The sequence below is a fragment of the Triplophysa rosa genome, linkage group LG11, assembly GCF_024868665.1.
Source record: "Triplophysa rosa linkage group LG11, Trosa_1v2, whole genome shotgun sequence".
Lineage (NCBI taxonomy): Eukaryota > Metazoa > Chordata > Actinopteri > Cypriniformes > Nemacheilidae > Triplophysa > Triplophysa rosa.
The window spans coordinates 5,018,091-5,039,373 of NC_079900.1; the positions used below are offsets into that span (position 1 = coordinate 5,018,091).

General features: G+C 38.0%; 3 protein-coding genes across 4 annotated transcripts in view; 1 reads left to right on the top strand and 2 right to left on the bottom strand.

Annotated features, from left to right (window-relative positions):
- foxd7 (forkhead box D7) overlaps positions 1-13,909 on the bottom strand; it is a 55,301-nt gene extending 41,392 nt beyond the window's left edge. For both annotated transcript variants that reach the window (XR_008963777.1, XM_057345045.1), the window contains exons 1-2: positions 13,727-13,909; positions 13,062-13,236 (exon numbers count right to left, since the gene is read on the bottom strand). The gene's annotated coding sequence lies outside the window, so the exon portion shown is untranslated. The remainder of the gene's footprint in view (positions 1-13,061; positions 13,237-13,726) is intronic.
- Positions 13,910-14,878: 969 nt separating this feature from the next.
- s1pr5a (sphingosine-1-phosphate receptor 5a) lies at positions 14,879-17,165 on the top strand. Its single transcript, XM_057345042.1, has one exon. The coding sequence runs from the start codon at positions 15,090-15,092 to the stop codon at positions 16,290-16,292; it is 1,203 nt and encodes a 400-aa protein (XP_057201025.1). The 5' UTR covers positions 14,879-15,089; the 3' UTR covers positions 16,293-17,165.
- A 1,249-nt stretch (positions 17,166-18,414) lies between these two features.
- On the bottom strand, positions 18,415-21,068 carry spc24 (SPC24 component of NDC80 kinetochore complex). Its single transcript, XM_057346189.1, has 6 exons — positions 20,990-21,068; positions 20,264-20,467; positions 19,974-20,118; positions 19,637-19,741; positions 19,252-19,328; positions 18,415-19,160 (listed from the first exon to the last, which is right to left on the bottom strand). Exons 2-6 carry the CDS (start codon positions 20,442-20,444, stop codon positions 19,054-19,056), a joined length of 615 nt encoding a protein of 204 aa, XP_057202172.1. The 5' UTR covers positions 20,445-20,467; positions 20,990-21,068; the 3' UTR covers positions 18,415-19,053.
- Between the last annotated feature and the right edge of the window lie 215 nt (positions 21,069-21,283).

Below are 21,283 nucleotides of genomic sequence, written 5' to 3' on the forward strand. Positions count from 1 at the left end.
TATATTGTGCCCTATTTTTACAGCTTTTTTTAGAGTGCATAACTTACCCCTAAAATCAGAGGGAAATAAGTGAAAAACAATGGTCTAGAAGCACCTAATCCTGGTTGGAAGATTAAACTTAAAATAAACTGTAAATTTATTTCTGAAATCTGATTGGTTGATTTAAATGTTGTCCCAGGGTCAACATGATGTTGCCCTAAGGACTTCAACCAATTGGCAAAAACAGGAGAGCCGTAAAATACAGGTAAAACAACTGTAAAAATAAATACGGAAAATTCCTTGATATTAATACAGTATATTTTGCCCTATCTTTACAGATTTTTTTAGAGTGTTCAATATATTGAACGTCCAGGGTTTTGTAGTTAAAAATGAAAATTATTGTGAAATTTTCTCACCCTCATGTCATTTCAAACCTGCATGACTTTCTATCTTCTGCAGAACACAAAAGAAGATATTTTGAAGAATGTTGGTGACCAAACAACATTGAGCCCCAAATGACTTTCATTGTACGGTCACAAAACAACTGAAACGTTTCTCAAAATATCTTCTTTTGCGTTCCACAGACAAAAAGAGTCATATACAGGTTTTGAATCAACATGAGTGACTCAATGATGACATTCGTTCTGAATTTTCCACTCACGATAATGTTGCTTCTGGTTTTTGTATAAAATATTTTATCCCCTGCAGTTCTACATGTAAGAGTACGAGCAGCCTCTGATCAAAGCCAGCGACAGCGCCTATCTCATTTCCCTGAAATAAAAAAGAATTTTATCAGCTTTCCAAATCCTCCTCAGTACCTCTCTATCTCTTCCACGACACAATGCATTCTGGATGCCTGCTTGGTCATTTGAGGATAAGCGAGCAATTTAGATAAGCAGGACCTGTGGTAACAGGCAAAAGCATTTGAAACGACTTGTTTGAGCACTTCAGGGGAATTCAGCATTTATAACATTGTTTCAGCGTAACAAAAGGACGTGAACGTTCACAGTGAAATTCACGTGGGTTGTAATGATCGAAGGAAGACGTTACAGCGCTCTTTTCCATACAATGAAAGTAAACAGCGTTGGATGCTCTTGAGCTCCATAAATGACATAAAGGCCATGACTTGGGTCTTTTGAAGTCATTCAGTTGCATTGTGTAAAGGAAATGGTTGACCGTAAAATCATTATTCTGTGAAAGTACTGTACTACGCTGGATAGCCATGTAAATAAAAACCATGAGCGTGTGTGATAAACAGCTTTTGCTCTCTGAGGAGATCAATAACTGGTTCAGCGCCGCAGGGCTGTTCTGATCCTATATCAGTACTTATTAAACGCCAATCATCCGAAAAGATCTAAAGACAGGAACTAACTGTCGTACAATAGATCATAAAACATATTTATCATTTTTGGAGCTTGGCAGCACCTTCATTGTATGAAAAAGCAGCAGCAACATCCTGTTTAAAATGAACTTTTGTGTTCCGCAAAACAAAAGAAGTCATACAGGTTTGGATCGATATGAAGGTGAGCAGGACAAAAGAAGGACAGAATTCATTTTTGAATTCTGAACTTGGTTACGTTTCTGTAGCTCAATGGTGCAAGCAATGCCAAGATCGTAGGTTTGATTACGAAGGAACATGCAAAAGAATAACATGGTTCCTTAAATGCTTTGTAAGTAACATGTAAGTCTATTGTTGGGAACTATCTAAAAATAAGAAGGAGAAAGCAAAAAACAGCCGGGTTGTATTAGCACAATCTCTGTTGGTGAGCCGTGAAGATGTGCGTGTGGCTCTGGAAATAAACAAAGCAAATTCAGGAATGTATGTACAGTATGTCATGTCGAGTGTCGAGTGAAAGTGTATTTATTTATAGAATACGTTTTATTGGTAAGTAAATGTTAGCAGAGTATTAAAGCAAGGCTAAGTTGAAACAAGAATCTCTAAATCAAATTTCAAAAAAGTAACCATTCCCTGTGTTTCCATGTGTTTCATATATACCTTCAGTGTTGGGTGTAACTAGTTACTAAGTAATTAGTTACTGTAATTTAATTACATTTCCCTTGAAAAAGTAAAGTAAGGCATTACTCTTATTTTTCTGTAACTTAATTACAGTTACTTCTGATGTAATTAAACTAAATACTTTCTGTAATATATATGTGTGCAATAGTGGAATTGACATCAAAATTCAAAGTCTAACTTTAAAATCCGTGCTTTAATGTATAATTCTCACATTTGTAATTAATAATAATACTTTATGTAGTTTTATATTATTTATTTGAATGAATTAAAAGAGCCGTTTCATGTCTATCCTTGAATCACTTAACAAATCAAGATTGATATAGGATATAGAAAGTAATTAGTAATAAGTAATTAAATACTTTTTGGAGAGAGTAATTTGTACAGTAATCTAATTACACTATTGAATGTGTAATTAGTAACTAGTAATTCATTACTTTTTCAGAGTAACTTACCCAACACTGTATACCTTTGCATATAAGCCTCAGCAGGGACTGATTTCGAGAGCCCTTACAGATGTAATGACAGACCCGTCCAACCCCCAAAACCAGCAGAACAGACGCAAGGCCAAGAAGAACGCATGAGGCCGAGAAAAGGGAGGAGAACAAAAGAGTGGTGAGATGGATGGGAAGGGTGGAGAGGTTTGGGAAATTGGCCTGTTAAAGACAGAGATGAGCCTCTGGAGGATCCCGGGGTCCCGCTAAATTACTGACTTCTCTGAGGTTAATGCCAGACTACGTCAGCCGGACTACAGCTGAAGGGAATTGAGCTGATGGGTGGCCCTAACTGTACTTTTAACATATAACATTTAATGCATGGGTGAATCTCATGAATATTTTAGTCCCGACCAAAAGAAAACAGTAAGAAATGAGCTTTCATTTGAAGTCTATTTTAAGGATCACGCTTTGCACTGGCATTATACAATTTAACCTATAAAACGTCAAAATATACATATTTTTATTTGTTATTTATTATAATTTCAATTTATTGTTTTTATGTCATTTTTTTTATAACGCCACAACTTAAAAATCACATTTTTCTTTGTGTATTTTCATTTTGGCATAACAAATGAACCTGAACATTTTTGGTGAGCATCACGAGTATAAGTGATATAAAGGATCAAGGCCAACACATCTCATGTTTACAATGCCGTCTATATTTATAAATAACTCTTAAGCACAGACACATATACTAGCATGCACATTTACAAGAACTTGCCTGCAAAAGCAAGAACAGCACAGCAAGAAGTGTGAAATATATGCATACGACCTCAGTGACCATAAAGGAAAAACTTGTGGTTGTAAAACATGACATGTGCAAATGTATTCTATTTTTTGAAACATTTGATTTACATTGACTAACTTTAGTCTGGTAATGTATGACTGTATTTCCATTGCTGATTCAAAAATATGAAGAAGTCTATTTCACATGAGAGGTTTTTATCATCTGGGGATTACCACGTTTTGAAAGGAGAAAAGATCTCTCGTGGTGCCATGTAAGCGGTACATGCTCCTGTTTTCCTGTTCTCCTGTTTTCCATTAGTTTTGAGATAAATAATACATGGCGCATTTATCTGTCCTTTCAGGGACTCAGCCGAATATCTAAATATTGTGTTTACAATGTTTACAGTTTTTAATCCAATTAAACTCTCTTTGCATTGACAATGAAAGTCAAAACTGCAAATTTACGTGAAAAAAAATCATGAAAACATGTTTTTGTACGTGAAAAACTGTTATTTCACTGAATATTTCTGCCACCCCAGCTGCCAAATATCGATTTTTTTTACTGGATTTTTTTGACGGTTAAGCAAACAAAATGCACAGTATTCGTACAAACTGATGCATCCAGAAAAAAAATCCACTGAAACTATGGGATGATTCTTAAGGAAACAGCCTCGCAAGTTCAGGAGCCTAAACAAGAGGTCAAAACACAATCAGCATCCGATAAAGAAGGAAATGCACCAAATGAGAGAAATAACAGGATGCTCTTGATAGCAGACTCGATAACACTGCTGTATGGAGATCTTCACTGCTATCAGGTCAGAAGATAACAGCGTCTGACCCCCTGTTTCCCAACTGCTGATAGCACATTTTCATATAAAGAGTGCAAGCATCTTACTAACAAACTGCACATGAAAAGTATTTTAGCTGCACTGCAAAGAACAGTGTTCTTGAGAACTTTCCTGTTTTGGTGCCACTTTTTTAACATGCAGCATTTTAAAGAGAAGAGGGTGCTGAAAGTCACAGTTACTCCACCCTGAAAACCGCAGATTCAAGATGCAAAAGTTCATAAGCTCTTTTCATTGCTGGTGTAATGCTGCTAACGCACATGTGTGAACACTGCTGAGTAACAAAAGTCATTTTGTAAGAGTAGCTTGGAATTTCGTTACTCAATAACAATCAATGTTATTTACATTTCTCGTATACAATGTCAGTGTATACAACATACATCTACAATGTATACAATATATACAACGCTCAATGGTTTCGTGACACCATTGCAACACTTCATTTTAGCAGCATGCATGTGGCCGAAACAAGTCTTAAATTAGCATTTGCAAAATAGGCCTACACCTTTGCGTTTGCTTAAGATAAACCGTGTACACCACAGGCCAGGGTATCAACCCACATTTGTTTGCTCCCACACAACAATCTCTTCAGCGTCAACTGGAGGTGAGATGGCGTTACATGCTCACAGAAGCTAGCTTCTGTCACGTATTTGATAGTTTTCACATCATATCACCTTCTACACCTGTGCACTGTATCTTCACCTGGAGCTCAATGGTCATTGCCAGGAACACGAGAGCCCCCCCCCTCACTAGTCGTCGAGAAAATTCCCAACTCTTAACATTAACTGAGCTGTCATCACACGGATCTCTTCATGACACACATGTAACCTGATAAACTGAAAAACAATTCTGCTTTATAAAGCAACCATGCAAGGAACACGGCTAAACTCGCAGTTTCACTATTTAGGCCTGTTAGGTTTGGCGCCCATTTAGAGTTTTCCATGGGTGAGTGGGATTTTGGAGGAAGAGTTTTTTGGCGAACAAACATTCAGTATTGAGATGGTTCGTCAGCACAACCAAACTTTCAATTGAGAAAAGTGAGTTTCTGTGGTTATGTAGTAAGAAAAGACACCATGATAGAGTGCACGCTCATTTTCAGGTAGGTTTATTCTCCATTCCAAATGACACATTCAGTCGAGAAATGCCAGAGCACTAAAATGAAAACTCAGTGACCCTATTTCTCTGTTTCCTCAGGAAATCCTACAGGACCACTCTGTCTGCTATTGGGTGAAGACTTGTGGGTGCACTGTTGTACATTTTCTGAGCAAGCAACCACCTGGTAGACACTTGACACGCACAAAATCTTCTAAAATGCAGTTTAAATTATTAAAATAAAATACATTTAACTAAAAGAAAACTTTAAAGTCGGCATGAAATGGAAGTAGCGATTGTTTTTTCTTCTGTATCGTGACGTATTTCCGAGTGAAACAACTTCTGAAATGAGAGAAAATGAACTTGATTACAGGACTTGATTTCGTTCATCGAGTACTGATTGGATCGTTGAAAGTTGGGTGTTGCCAATAAAATCAGTTTGCAATCAGTCAGTCATTGAAGCCCCGCCCTCGCCCCATTCCTCCTGACCAGAAGAGAAAAGAGGTCGTTTCGAGGGGGGGAGGAGGTTAACGTTTGCAATTACAAATTGCAAGTGCAAATGATTTTTTTTTAAATAATGATGTGCACGGATAAATAATTTATAATGAATACTGCAACACTGAGTAAATCAATTTGAATTGACATTTTTAATTTCATGCCGACTTTAAGGGTACCCTTTTAAATCTTTCTTTGACAGTGAATGCCAATATTGTGGTTGATCTAAAGATCTGAGTGATTTGGTTATGAGAAAATGAACCTGATATAGTCCAGATCAGCTTGAGACGTAAAAGCACCAAAACTGCAAGAAAATACACACGCACACACAAGCACACACACACACACGCTAGAAAAACATTATAAATGTGGCATGTGGCCAAAGGCTAAATGTTAAGAAAACATTCATGGTGAATTCTAACGTATCCTTCATTCCACTGTACTTTACATTTAATTTAAAATCTGGCCAACAAAAAAGTCGTTCAGCATTTCCACAGAATTTCAGAGGGAAAAAATAAACCATCCAATCGTATGACTTTCTTGTATGATGTGCATCACACAAAAATGTATAAATATTCCAAAAAAAACGTTAATGAAGCCCCACCCCTAAACGCATCTTTCAGTGGCGTGAAGCAGGTCGTATGAAAACGTACGAATGAGAACTTACTCATCAATACCAATGAGCCAAATCTTAAAATAGTTACGAATGTCCATAAGAGTGTGTGGGATTTCGAAATTTATAGTCTTGTGACAACTCATTGTTACACAGTTTCTTGCTCCATTAAATCATTTTTACAGCAATTGATTAAAGAAAATAGACCCTCGGCTAGTGGAATTTGTTTATTCCATCTTAAAGTGTGTTTGACAAAAAGTCACATTGTGGATGACATCAGCATTCCAGTACTCTCTGCCAGCGGACACTATTGCCTCTGCAAACATAAACATTTCAACAGCAGTCATGGAAAAGCACATCTGGCCTTAATAAATGCTGAAATGATACCTTCATATATACATTTTTGTCTTGATGAATGGAAATGAATCTATAGAAGATTGTTTATGTTATCATTTATTTAGTTTGTTAGATTAGTTAATTTAGTGTGTAATTTAGTTGAGATTATGGGTTGTGTGCATTTGCAAATACTGATAAACTGCAAGTATGCGTCATGACATCACGTCTTAAAGTCCGTATGAACCAGAAGTCGTTTTTCTAGCTATTGAGTGGATATGGAAAAACAAGTCTTTTACTCAGAAATGGAACTCGCTGTAAAAAATTGTCGGTTCAACTTAAAAAAAGGAGTTACCTGGTTGACTTAAAATTTTGAGTTAATGCAACTTAAAAATATTAGTCAACACAAAGAGTTTGCATCAAATTCATTGAATTAACTCAAAATTTTAGGGTAACTAGGCAACCCATTTTTTAAAGATGAACCAACAAAAAACTTTTTTTTACAGTGAATGATACAAACTTTGTATCGACTTGCATGGTTGAATTGTGCATGACAAAACGATTGCACGCATGTGGACTTTAAGCCCAACCCTAACAATATCAAGAATCCTAATCCTCAAATTTGATTGGCTGTCGACCAAGTAATGCCTTTGGCCTCAACCAAGCAACACATCACTTACAGTTGATGTGCACCAATGAGGATAAAACCAGATCCTTATGGTTGCATTCTGATCTCAAACATGTGGACTGTTGAAGTGTTTTTTTTTTCTTCGTTAATGAACAGTTCACCTCAGACTACACCATCTTTAATGTTTTCCAGAGGCACACTTGTGTCAGCCAATAACAACACAACTGGCAAAGGAAGAGTAATTTAACATCCCTTTGCTGCACTGGACACAGCCCTGGTCTTTAGTTCAAATGGGTAATCGGGAGGGTTTTTATACAGAGTTTGTATATAATCCATATAATCATAAAAAGGGTAAGGGTTTGATGTAAACAATTACAAATTCAAGTTTAAATTCCACCTAATATTAAAGTTGGAGTCGGGTGGTGGAGCGATGCTGGAAAAATTGTCACAAGACTGAGGTAAGCAGCTGGTTAAAGTGGGATTATGCGATCATGCGCCTCCCAAACTTGCATTTGGAACGTTTACAAAAACATCAACGTATTCAGGCAAAGACTGTGCACTATTGTTGGCTTAGTGGAACTGAATCGCTCCAGTCAGTTGTACTTTATACATTTCTTTTGAAATAAAAATAAGTATTATCTGCTCTAAACGTCAAATGTAAGAAAATTAGCGGCATCTAGCGGTGAGGTTGCAAATTGCAACCAATGGCTCGCTCCACCTCTCCCTTTCGAAGAACTACGGAGGCTGACACAGGGCTAAGATGTCGCCACGTTTTTGCTTCTTTGCAGAAGGAGACAACGTAATTATGAAATGTGTTCTGTAGAGAAGTTTGTCCGTTTAGGGCTACTGTAGAAACAACATGGCAACTTCCATGCAAGGGGACCCGCGGTGTATGTAGATAGAAATAGCTCATTTTAAGGTAATAAAAACTGACGCTTCATTATGTAAGGTCTTATACACCTCTGAAGACATAGTTATGTATATTATATTGCATTTCTGTCAATAGATCCTCCACAAAATTAGCTTAGTCAAAGCTTAGTCAAGATTTATAGAGATCTCAATCCTGCAACGTTTCTTTCATGAAACCCAATTAATGTAACACATATTTGTGTGCGCTATAAAAACCGCCCTGAAAACCTTTGAAGTCAATAATTAAATCTTAAATCGTGCAATTTTACCCTTGATCAGACTGGAATGCCTCTTTATTAACCATGAGACATCTCAAAACAACCACATCCAGAGACAACTGAGCTTAAATGTGCTTTTAGTTTCTCTCTATCAAACATTAAGCATTCGTGGCATGTGGAAATCGCTCTTGTGACACTAAATAAAGGACGCAATATTTAGAATCGCGTAAACTAATCTTAGTGCAGTTCTCCTAAAAAAAACAGCACTGAGCATTCTGTACTAACCACAAACCACACATCTTTAAAGTCCTAATATTTGAGCTTCCATCTTTTAGACACAAACAGGATGCGAATGATCTTAACGTCAACAACCTGTAACGCAGCGCTGAATTTACGTCCACAAGGTTTGATGTCGTGAAACGCTTTTACGTCACATGAAATTGATTTAATTCTTGCTACTCTGTTCAAATAAACGCTTGGCCACAACGTGTATACGCTTACAGCATTCCTCTCAAGAACGTGTTTATATCTGATCTCCACCAGGCCAGACCCCCCAACTGTCTCGGCGAATTAGCGCAAGAATTTTCGGTCTTGAAACGACCTCAACCAAGTCTTAAGTGTCTGGATCCGATTATGAGGAAATTACTCGCAACAACAGACAAAAGTGAGGGCCAAGAGAGAACACGAGAACTTCCAAGCATTTTTCTGGAGGGCGGTGGATGCAGTGTGGATCTTTCTAAAAAGAGTCTCACACTATAGATGTTTCCCATAGTTCAAAACAATGTGTTCTCTCATAAAGTACAGAGAAACGCACTACACATATGACAAACTGTAACCTCAATGTAAGCAAGATTATTCAGAGGCATTTACAGCCTTCTTTAGATAGCTTTGTCGTGAGTCACAACCGTCTCATTCATCTAATCCCCTTTCTTTGAATGTGGGAAAGCGAAATTTCCCTCCATCTTCACTATGACTACGTGCAATAAACAGGTCTTTACGTCGACCCCTTTCTGGATCCTCAAGAAGACCACAGTGAAGTTGGTGGAACATACATGGACTGTACAATGTCATACGCCACTGCATTAGCTGAGGTCAATCTGCAGTGAAGAAATGTTAAACAAACCTCTTAACTGGAAAGGGCACAGCTGTGTATGTGTATGGACCTACAGTACGGGAAAGAAATGACCCGTTTATCTCCACAGACTTCCAGAGCTTATCAGAGAATGTGTTAGATAGAGAACAAAGCAAGAAGGTGGAAGAAAGAGAGGACGGGGGAAGGTTTTAATGTCAGCGACTGTACGAAATAAAGATACAAAGTACGTGACAAATTGTGTCTTATATTATTGAAATTTAGCTCACAAGGAGCAAAAAGGATTTGTCTTGATGTCTCTTTGTTTAAAACGAAGACGTTTGTCTTTCTGTATAAGCAGTTGCGCTCTATAACATCAATAGCAGATTTCATATAATAGAAACGATGCCAAGTGACGGTTTCATCCTGTGTTTATTTGTACCCGAAATCCCATCTGACCACAAAAATATACACTGCCACGAAACACACTTTTTTCTCTCTTTGCATAAAACGGAAATTCAGATTTGGCAGCGTTTGTTTCATGCAGTGCGTTCAACTGGAATCTTTTTTGCAGCTTGAGCTCAGTCAATAAAAGCCGTTCTGTACTTACACAAAGACAAAACTTTAGAAGAAAGTATACTTCTTAAAGGGACAGTGCACGCAAAAATGAAAATTCTGTCATCATTTATTTTACCATCATGTTAAAACGTGTATTTGACTCTTTCTCCTGTGAAATACTAAATAAGATATTTTGAGAAATGTCTCGGTGGTTTTGTGTCCATACAATGAAAGTCAATGGGGACTTATGTTGTTGGGGCACCAACGTTCTTCAAAATATCTTATTTTGCGTTCTGCAGAAGATAGAAGTCATACAGATTTGGAATGACATTTGAAAGTAAGTGATGCAAGAATTTTCATTTTGGGGTGAACTGTCCCTTTAAATCAATGAAATGCAGACTAAACTGCAGAAAGCTAAATGCTAAAAGACCCCCAAAACAATGCATTCTAATGGCACATGGTTAGTTTTGTGCAATGCTATTATAAACCCAAACTGAAACCAGCCATCAGGTTGTTGTGTCAAGAAGATGAGGGAGAATTGGAAAAGGACACATCATTCAAAGTCTTTTGCGGCTGAGATAGGCCTGCTGTGTTTTGCCCGAAGGCTGTTTGCTGAACACAACACGGTTGAGGCACTTTGGAGACAGACACACAAAATGGGCTGAAAATGAGTCCCTGAAGAGAGCGGACCAACAAGGAACTGAAGAAAAACTACGTCAAAATTTCCCGTTCAGTGATGTGCCAGCATTAACAGACCTTTTCCTTTGCAACATTCCTAAAAATACATTTAAAACAAAGAAAGGCCATATTAACTCATTTTGACCTATGTTAGCTCAGTCTATGCTGTCATCATGTGAGTTCAGCCAGATTTTTGTTAATCTTAAAGCTCCAAGTATGTGTTAAACAACATGCGAGTAGAAATAAAGCAGGTTTCTTCTTGTTTCTGAAGAGTTTAGACAGTTGGGAAGGGTCAGAAGCCGCCCCCTCGCGGGACACAGGAAGTCCCATGACCTCATGGTCCAGCCTTTCCACCAAGCCAAGGACAACAAACCATGACTATAATAAAAAAGAAATCAACTCAACCGAGAAACTTCAGGAAACACATCACCGCCTATTTTAAGAATTATTTCGGGATTATAGAAACAAGATCAAACTCGATCAAAAGTATTGACAGCTAAGATAACATTGGTATTTTTTCCCAAATAGATGATGAATTAGTGATAGTTCACCCATCATTTACTAACCATTATGTCATTTCAAACCTGTATGACTTTCTTTCTTCTCCAGAACACAAAAGAAGATATTTTGAAGAATGTCAGTAACCGAACAATGGCGATACCCATTGACTTGCATTGGTTTTGTGTCCATACGCTAGAATTGAATGGGTACTGCCGTTGTTCGGTTACCAACATTCTCCAAAATATCTTCTTTTGTGTTCTGCAAAAGAAAGAAAGTCATAAACGTTTGAAAGGCCAAGAAGGAGAGTAAACGATGACAGAATTTTCCTTTTTGGGTGAACTGTCCCTTTAATGACTTTATAATGTATCTAATATTTGGTCCGGTTTGACACAAGCACAATAATTCCAGTGGCCGATGAGACCTTCATGCAACACAGCAGTTAGTTTAATTACTAAAACTTAATAGTGTTTTCCCACACCACACTTTAACCAGAATTCAATTATGAACGTTTCTTTCCATCACTCCCAACCACAAACAAGACCACTCAACTGAATCCCAAGCCAATGTTTTGCTGTTTAAAGTTTGTGTATTCAGATAATGTGATTTTGCTGAATACAGAGAATTAAATGGATTGATCTACCAAATCCTTTGTGGTGTCCGAGTGCTGCAGTTATTGCATATATACATATGGGCTAAAACGAGTCTCAAGCTGTGTATTTAACGCTCAACTGAGGACTTATTTAATTCAGGTAATTGAATTGAAGAGTTAAGAGTCATCAAGAGTGAAAGGAATTGAATGGGCCATTGAAGTCCATGACAATGAGGGGGTGATGAATAAAGACAATAGAAAACACAAACAAACAAGATTACATATGCATTTAGCTATTTCTAGCTTCAATGACTAAAAATGTGTGTAGTTTAACTATAATTCAACATAGCTTTACTCTAAAGTCAAAGCGATATATCTGGAATACCTTCGATCAATGTTTTTTAATGATCAGGTCTTAAAGGGACAGTTCACCCAAAAATGAAAATTCTGTCATTTACTCACCCTCTTGTCATTTTAAACCCGTATGACTTTCTTTCTTCAACCGAACACAAAAGAAGATATTTTGAAGAATGTTAAACAGCGGTTGACTGAACAGTGGAGGCACCCATTTGTATGGACGCGAAACCAATGGAAGTCAATGGGCACCGCAACTGTTCGGTTACCAACATTCCTAAAAATATTTTATTTTGTGTTCTGCAGAAGAAAGTAATTCATACAGATTTGGAATGACATGCGGATGAATAAATTCATTTTTTGGACGAACTGTCCCTTTAAACTAGTGCATCTGGCTTTATCAAACCTGAATATGCTTCTGAAATATGGTAGCGCTCTTAATATAAACTTTATCAATGTTTAGAAAATAAATCATGAATAAATCTATTTGATATCAGGACAGCAAATCAGAAAGAAAGACGGATGAGCGAGCAGCAGACATTTAGCGTCTGAAACAGGAGCCAAGAATCAGGGCGAGCCAACAGCCTCAACGGAGAGCTGCAAAGTCGAATGTCTGATTATCAGGCCTTTGTGTGTAAATGGAGGTAACATGCTGGGCTCAAGATACCCAGACACAGCAGGAGTGATGGGCCTGTCTGCTGGCTGGAGCTTCTCGTGAGGAGGCGGTGCCCCTCTGATAGCCTGTAGGGAAGCCTGAAGGTGAGACACTGACAGCGTTGATAAAGTAACTCTAAACGTCCCGCACTTCAGCCACCCAAGAGAATGTGCAGACCAATGAAAGTTTCAGACCCCGTTGCCCTCAGAACAGGTGAGCCCAGCTGACTTCTCTCAAATACTCGGGTCTGGTCCAGCAAAAACGCTGCTTAATTCCTATTGGTATCATTTTCAACTAGAAAAACCCACCTAGTCGTTCTCCAAGCGGTGATGTCTCGAGGACCGTGTCAAGTATTCCATGTTCAGACGAAGGGGACAGCGTGTTCCTATGGAGAGCGTGCTTCATCCGGCACGGCCCATCTATGACCTCATTGGTGTTTCTCAAGGAAATCCCGCTCGCCTCGAGGTACAATGACAGAGCTTCCTGTTTAGTGAAGCAGAATCCGGCTTAGTAAAACTCTCCATCACCTTATGCAAGTCCAATGTCACTCCAAGACTATGCCCCATTCGCTTTTTTTGACAGAAAAATACAACCATGAGTGTTTGAGAATGATCCTTGGAATCATTGGTTGTTTAAAACACTTTCATATTTAAATTATGAATTATATGTAAAACAGCTTTACACGCACACATACCTTACATGTCAATGCATGTACATTCATGCACAATTTCCATAGTTTACAACCAGCAACTGCACTTTAAAGACATACCTGTACAACTACCCCCATCATATCCGTATATAGCTTATACAACATTGTAAACTCTTTTAAAAACGAAATACTTTTGGTGTTTATATTGTATTGCTGTAGCTTTACATAAAGCATTAAGACATGTCACGTTTTGTGCAACAAATAATGGACATTCTATTCTAGTATAATGATGTAGTGTGTGTGTGTTTATGCATGTTAAAGTACCTTCAAGCAGAAGCAATTTATTTAGCCACGAGTGCTGCCTCAGCAGCCACAAACACAGACAGAAGTCGAATGCGAAGACCAGCCCACTTCAAGACAAGATCCAAGGTTCAGTCTCTCTTCATTCCGTTTGAGACGGACTGCAGCACACGAGGATTTCGCACTTCACGTGCGATGCTTTCAACTATAAAGGCAAGTTGATTTATCTATGCAATGTTTAATTTCGTTACAGACGAGGAAGTGAATTGAGGTAAATTTAAGAAAACCTTTAAGGCGCGGAAGATCTTTTCCTCGGTGATTTCGTTCTTCTAATCGCTGACGGGATCTGCAGCGTCCAGCTCGGTTGCGTTTGAATGCGTTTTTTATCAAATCTGAAACAAAACGAGCGAGGCAGTTCCGTATAAATGTTAGCCTCGCGAATGTAAGAACACTTGCTGATGTTTTGTTCGTCATGCAAGCAGTAGTATTTACCTGTTTAACGAAACGAGGTTGATACAGTAGCCTATATATGAGATCTGACCGGGATTTTCCTTTGACTAATTCTAATAGCCTACTCTCGCAACTTTTTTCTTCGTTGTCAAAACTCGTTTTTAAACATTGCTTTCTCTAAAATATTCGTTTCATATTATCACATATTAACATAATCTTTCGTAAATTAGAAATTGCTTCTTCGTTGAAATTAATGAATATGCTTCCTTTAAGAAAAGTCTACAACTTAAATAATGCAGTACGAAAAATAGAATAGAATTATAGTACATATTTCTACTGCAAGTATCCTACCACATTAAAAAGCATGTTTACTTTAGCATTTACTATAGAAAACTGTAGTAAAATTCCTCTGTACTATATATTTTTTAACATTAGCCTACTATAGTAAAGTCCTACATTTAATCAATGTACTAGAGAATACTACAGAATAGTATAAAACAATTGACCATAATAATAAATAAGCTATTAAAGTATACTAATGTATTTTTATGTGGGTTGTTCTCAAAAACGGTTTATAATATTTCAGACTAGCAAACGTTAAACCTGTTCTTTTTTGCTATTTTTTTCTTTAGATCCTATACATTGCATTTTACAATGTATTTATTTGTGTTTGTTAACTTTGCTAATCGTGAAACCGTTGTAACCAAACTGTTTATTTTCTACAGCTCCCGGTTCCCTCTGGTGGCCTTTGAAGATATAGCACAGCTGTGATTTGAGCATCAAGAAGGAAAGAAGTGCCTTTTTCATCACAGATCAACTACCAGCATCTTCAAGGAAATACTAGTGCTATGTTCAATTTCAACAGCACTGGTGGAACATGGCAAGGACTACACGCTTAACAGAGATGAAAACTAGTTTTTAAAGAAAGATACGTTTTATGATGGAAGCTTCATATTCTGCAAGTGCTGCGGCGGCACCGACGTTACCCCCCATGACCCCCTCTCCGGGCTACCTGCTCAGAATGTTCCGGGAGTATCAAAGCAACTCCGTCATCGTGGCCCATTACAACTTCACCGGAAAGCTGAAAGAAAACAAGTATCGTGACGGACTAAAGCCAGAAGCCATCACGTTTCTCATCATCTGTCTGCTCATAGTGGTGGAAAACGCTGTGGTTCTGGTGGCGATTTGGAAAAACAAAAAGTTCCACATGCCCATGTACTACTTGCTGGGCAACTTGACGCTCTCGGACTTGCTAGCAGGTTTCACCTACATGGTAAACATAGTGACATCGGGGGCAAACACTCTCAAAATGACTCCGGTCCTGTGGTTTCTCAGGGAAGGTGGCGTTTTTATAACCCTCTCAGCTTCTGTCATCAGCCTCCTCGCCATCGCCATAGAGCGCCACGTGACGATGGTACGGATGAAGCCTTACCAAGGTGCCAAGCGTGGCCGAATGTTCGGTCTGATCGGCGCGAGCTGGGTCCTGTCCGTGCTCTTGGGCGTCCTCCCCGTCGTGGGCTGGAACTGCATAGGAAACCTGGAGACGTGCTCCACCGTGTTGCCCCTTTACGCCAAGAGCTTCATCCTCTTCTGCATTACCGTGTTCACCCTGGTGCTGCTGGCCATCGTGGTGCTCTACGTACGCATCTTCCGCATAGTGAAGTCCAACACCCAGCGGCTGGGCTGCGGCCCGCAGCGCAAAGGTCTGGCGAGGAAATCCCAGAAGTACTTGGCTCTGTTGAAGACGGTCACCATCGTTCTTGGCGTCTTCATCGCGTGCTGGCTGCCTCTCTTCGTGCTCCTTATGCTGGACTTCAGCTGTCCTGCTCAAAGCTGTGAGGTGCTTTTCAAGGCGGATTACTTCTTGGGTATCGCCATGATCAACTCTCTTCTGAACCCCATCATTTATACCCTAACTAGCAAAGACATGAGAAGGGCCATATTGAGACTGGTGTGCAGCTACTGTCTGCTGACCAAAGATGGACAGGTGAAGAAGTTCGGCATGCCTTTCTTGGATTGTAGCACGAGTAGGGCCGAGCTGCCGTCTCATAGGCTGGAAGGGCTGGAGACGACGGTCTCGTCTGGGAACTTTTCGCCCACCACTATTAAAGCTATCTATCCTAGGGTATTGAGGAGTTGAACGAGAAAGACGTTTGGGCGCAGTTCGACTTCTCCTGATCCGGTTTGTCTTCGGAATATTTATGAAACTGAAAAGGAAAGAAGTCTGAGGTGCTCAGAGACTAAAGAAAAACATTTCTCGAGTAAGTAGTGGAACTTCGAGTCGGTCACAAATGTTGGCTTCCTACACGTGCATTTAAATTAACCACGAGACTGCCTGGGAATGTGGTAGACCAGACGGATGGATTTTTCTAACTGTGATAAATACCAGTGTTTAAAACGGATTGTCTGAGGGTCAAAGTAGCAGAACAAAGGCTATAATGACTTTTTAAAAATAGGATTTCAAACAGCATGCAGTGAAAAACACTGTTTTACAGCTGAACTGAGTGAAGTCTGTACTGACTTGTTTGCACAGACATGTCATAAAGATTTTTTTAAAAGATACTCTTATGATCTGGAAGCTATTCCCGTGAGTTTGCAAAACAAGTCATTTGTAAACATTCAAAGACTTTGTAGTATAAAAAGGTGCAAAGAAAATGTCAGGTTAATGCCTCCAAACAATCACTTTAGCATGGACAGAAAACATGCACACAACAAATAAAACCTACAAGGAAAGTGACCATTTTCATGGTTTAAAAACATCTCCCTGTATCCAAAAATTTAATTTAAAAAAGGTAGCACAAGCTATATATTGTATATTGTATAAATATTGTTACAAAGTTTTGTATGGATTGACATCATTTAGCTGTCTGCAGTGATAAGAATAGCACTGTTAAAAAAGTTTGTCTGTTTTTGTAGATTCAAAAAAATGCATTATTGTTTAAATATATTCTAAATTATGAGTCCTTTAAAAATGTTTATATGTGCATTAATGAAAATTAAAAGCTGTTCTTGAACGTTTTCAGCTTGTAAAACAATTATTGTGTATATTATCAAAGCCTGTATGTGTTGCAAAATGACAATTTATTTCTGCCACAAAAATTTGTTTTGACATTATCATTTCCCCACATTTCCCACTGAATATGTTTATGATCACTCGACTGAAATGTTCCACATAGTCCTAAAAATCGTTGAATCTAAAGTTCTATGATTAAAATTAGAACATGATTTTTTTGTAGGCAAAAATATAATTATGACAACATATTTTATTTAAAAAGTGTGTTTGAAATGCAAGACTTGAACAAAAGCCAGCCAATATGAGATTGAAAAAGATGGAAACTGACTGTTTGATAAAATCCTGAAGACATTTTTACAAATTCTAGACAAAGGGACTACGTAGAAAATGCTGACTACATTATATATAATTACGTTTTTATTTATTTTCAATTTTTTAGTCACAACATAACTCCCGAAGATACATTTGTGTTGAGTTTACTATTTCTCTAAAATGTGGAAAAACTAGTAACTCAAGGAATAAGTGTCCCTAAACAAAGTAATATGTATGTAAACAGAAACCATTTCGATCAACATGCTCAACAGAAACATCTGACAAATGTGGTAAGCTATAAGACCACAAATGCAGAAATCAAACTGCATAGAATGCGAAGTTATAAAATCGGAAGCTCGCTAAATGAGCAGAGCTGATTTCCAGTTGCTTCAATCACACCCACACCACATGTTAACCAGCCATAAACTACACGATCAATGTGGTTTCGTTCTTTTCACAGGGCATGAGCCACACGTCAAATTTCCTTACTTCTCGTGTTTGCACAAAAACCCGACAAAAAAGGTCAGAAGCTCGTGCCAGTCCGGATGTTTATCAAAACTTAAACAGCTCGTCTCTGCATCTCAGGAACGAGGGTATCTGACTCATTTATAGAGTTACAAGCAAAGGTTGAAGTGCTCACGCAAACACAGCGGGCTCACACGACTATTAAAATATGGCCTCATCGACACAAATTATATATTTTAATGTCAAATGTAGTAAAGGGGAAAAACCGGCACAATGCTCTGCCCTGCTATTAAATGAATACCCAACAATAAAACATGACCATCTCGGATCATGTCTTCTGACATAAAATTGGTTCCAAATATTTAAAGGCATTTTTACTTTAGGATAAAATTGTTTTTAAAATTAACATTATTTTAATGAATATTAAACTATCGTGGTGAATAATCTCCCATTTCACTTTAAAAACGCAACACATATTTGATTTTAATTTAATCACAACGATGCATTTTTTACAGTTTACAGCAGTGAATTACAGACTAGGTAATGACTCAATTAGATCTATAAGTGATTAAAATTACTTTCATGCAAGCCAGCAAAACAAAAGTATAGCACCAAGAACGCAACAAATTAAACAAAAAGATCAAATTTAAAAAAAGATCTATTCATACCAAGATCGAAACAAAAAGCTCTTTGGTCACATGCTTCATTGCCAAATTCAACCAAAATCAATGTTTTTTTACATGTGGGATATGGAAAGAATTGTTCCCTATTGTATTTTTTTTAAATTAAATTTGTAAATTTAAGAATAATGCGTCCACCTAGCCTGTACAGTAATATCTGTAATTTCACATTTAAATTCAATCCGAAGATTTATTCAGCTGTGGAAACTAAAGCCTTACATCAAATAGATCAATTCAAAACATTTACAAAAAGCTGTCAGTCTGTGAAAATAACTTTATGAATGTATAGTGACACCTTGTGGTGTGACAACCAAAACTGGGTCAAATTTATTAACAGAATTACAGACATGTATATATATATACATATAAACGAATCAAACTGGAAAAGAACATTTTAAGAGCAAAAGTGATCTTTTAGTGTGAAACCAGGTCTACCACTCAGTATCAACTAGGCTCCACAGCTCATCGCTGACCTCATAAGGTGAACGGGTGGATGTATCTATGTTGATAGGGGCTGCCACATCCCCACCATAGTGAACTGTTAAAAGATAAAAAAAAAAGATTTCATATCAGTCACAGAACATAAAGCCACTCAGTTCATCATCAGCATTTATATGTGACAAGATTACCTCCTCGCAGTATATGTGGCTCTGTGTCCACCTCCAGCTTTATTTTGGTAACTTTAAAGTAGAGCTGAGCAACATATCTAAATCACAAGAGCAGCAGAAAAACAACAACAAATAACATTAATTGGCAAATCAAATGCTGGAAACATTCAAGCACCAAAGTAACTTAGTTGGAATTATTGTACAATACATTGTATGCAAGCTACTGGGTAACAACTGTGGTGACATGCCCCTAAACCATGACCTTATGAATCAGACTTCACAAAACCACATCAAAACACCACCAAATGCATGATTACAAAAAACAAAACATATGGTCACATGATTAATGAATGTATGGTCATTAGAGCATATGCGTTCACAAAGCAAAACCAAATTGAATCCTTACATGGCTGAAGGAATGACTTCTGTCGTGTCCTCATCCACTTCCTGTTGCAGGGTCTGAATCTCCTGCTCAGCATCTCGAAGTCCTTCCAGCTCTCTTTGTAAAAACCTGCCATCTGAGTCAAGGGAAAAACCACAGAGAACAACCGAACGCTACAAGAAAAAGACTTATTAATAACAAAACTGTTAATGTAATGTCAATCACAGGACAGCGGTTGTTTTGCATGGAAAAACATTGTCTTTACATTAATGTTGCACAAGAAATTAGCGTGACATTTACAGTATTGTTACCATATAGTGTAAATAGCCCTATAGTATTGACAAACAGTATAGAAGGATACTCCTGCTCCGAGTCCAGTATCTGACATTTGGATAGGCTTTGCTGCACTTCCTGACTTATTTTCTCAATCTCCAGCATCATCTGGGTCTTCTGTCCTTCTAAATCTAGCAGCTTTTGGCCGACCACCTCCTCTGCATGCACAAGATCTTCAAAGAGAGGTTAACATAGAAACATGATGTTTGCTACTTACTTTTTCTTTAAAGGTTCAATATTTTCACAGTTAAACACTGTAAATCTACAATGCTGTAAAACAGATGCTCCAGTTTTTACTCAAACAAATTGAAATAATACCATTTAAGATGTCAGTTGTGGCCTTCTTGGTCTTGATGTGATGGTCAAAGAACTCATGCAGCTTCCCTTGTGCTCCTCGCAGGACACTCTCCGCTTTACTGCTCTTGATAAACCCAATCACGGCTTCCCCTGATTTCTCAAGGTCAAGGTCATGGTCATGCAAGGCGTCGTACTGTGACATGACTGCAGTTACCAAAGTTATGTCTGAAAATAAATAAATACAGAAGATGAAGGTGAACACTAGGAAGTGATGCTGCAGGGACCCTTTTCAAATATATCTTTACATTTAAAGCGACAATTGATATCTGATTCGGAATTACCATTACTAACAAAACCTATCTGCAGTATTTTACAAAAAAAATCATTTTATAACATCAAAAAGCCAAGAAGGCCATAAAATTGTAGCTTTGTAGCTTCCCTTTTCATAAAAGCAGGGACACTTCTTAAAATATGTAATGGATAGCTTGCCCAATACATACACAAGCAACACTCAATGGCTTTGTAACTATTATAATAACTTTCCTAAATAACCATAATCAGGATGCATAAACAACATACAGAACAGTGAACCAAACAATCACCCAATAATGGAAAACAGTGCACAAAAACGCACATTCTCTCTCAGTCAGCTCACATTACACTTTAAAACATGCTTAATAACACATTTACAGTAATATGTACAATGTTGTGGCTTATAGCAATAACTATCAATGTAAACACACTCACCGGACACAGCCGTTGTCTTCACGATTTCAAACTGGCTGTTTGGCGCGCTTTCTGAACCGCGCCTGCGCTTTCTGAACCGCGCCTGCGCTTTCTGAACCGCGCCTGAACTAAAATGAGCTTCGATACCTAAAGCTGTAGTACTGCCGCATATTGAACAAACATGTTGTTATTACATGTGCTATATAAAATACATTGTACCCTTTTGATGGTTTAACGTTGGTTTAAATCGACTCAAACTTACGATCAGGCAACATGCGTGACACCTTGTGTAGATACTCCGCCGCCATATTGGAA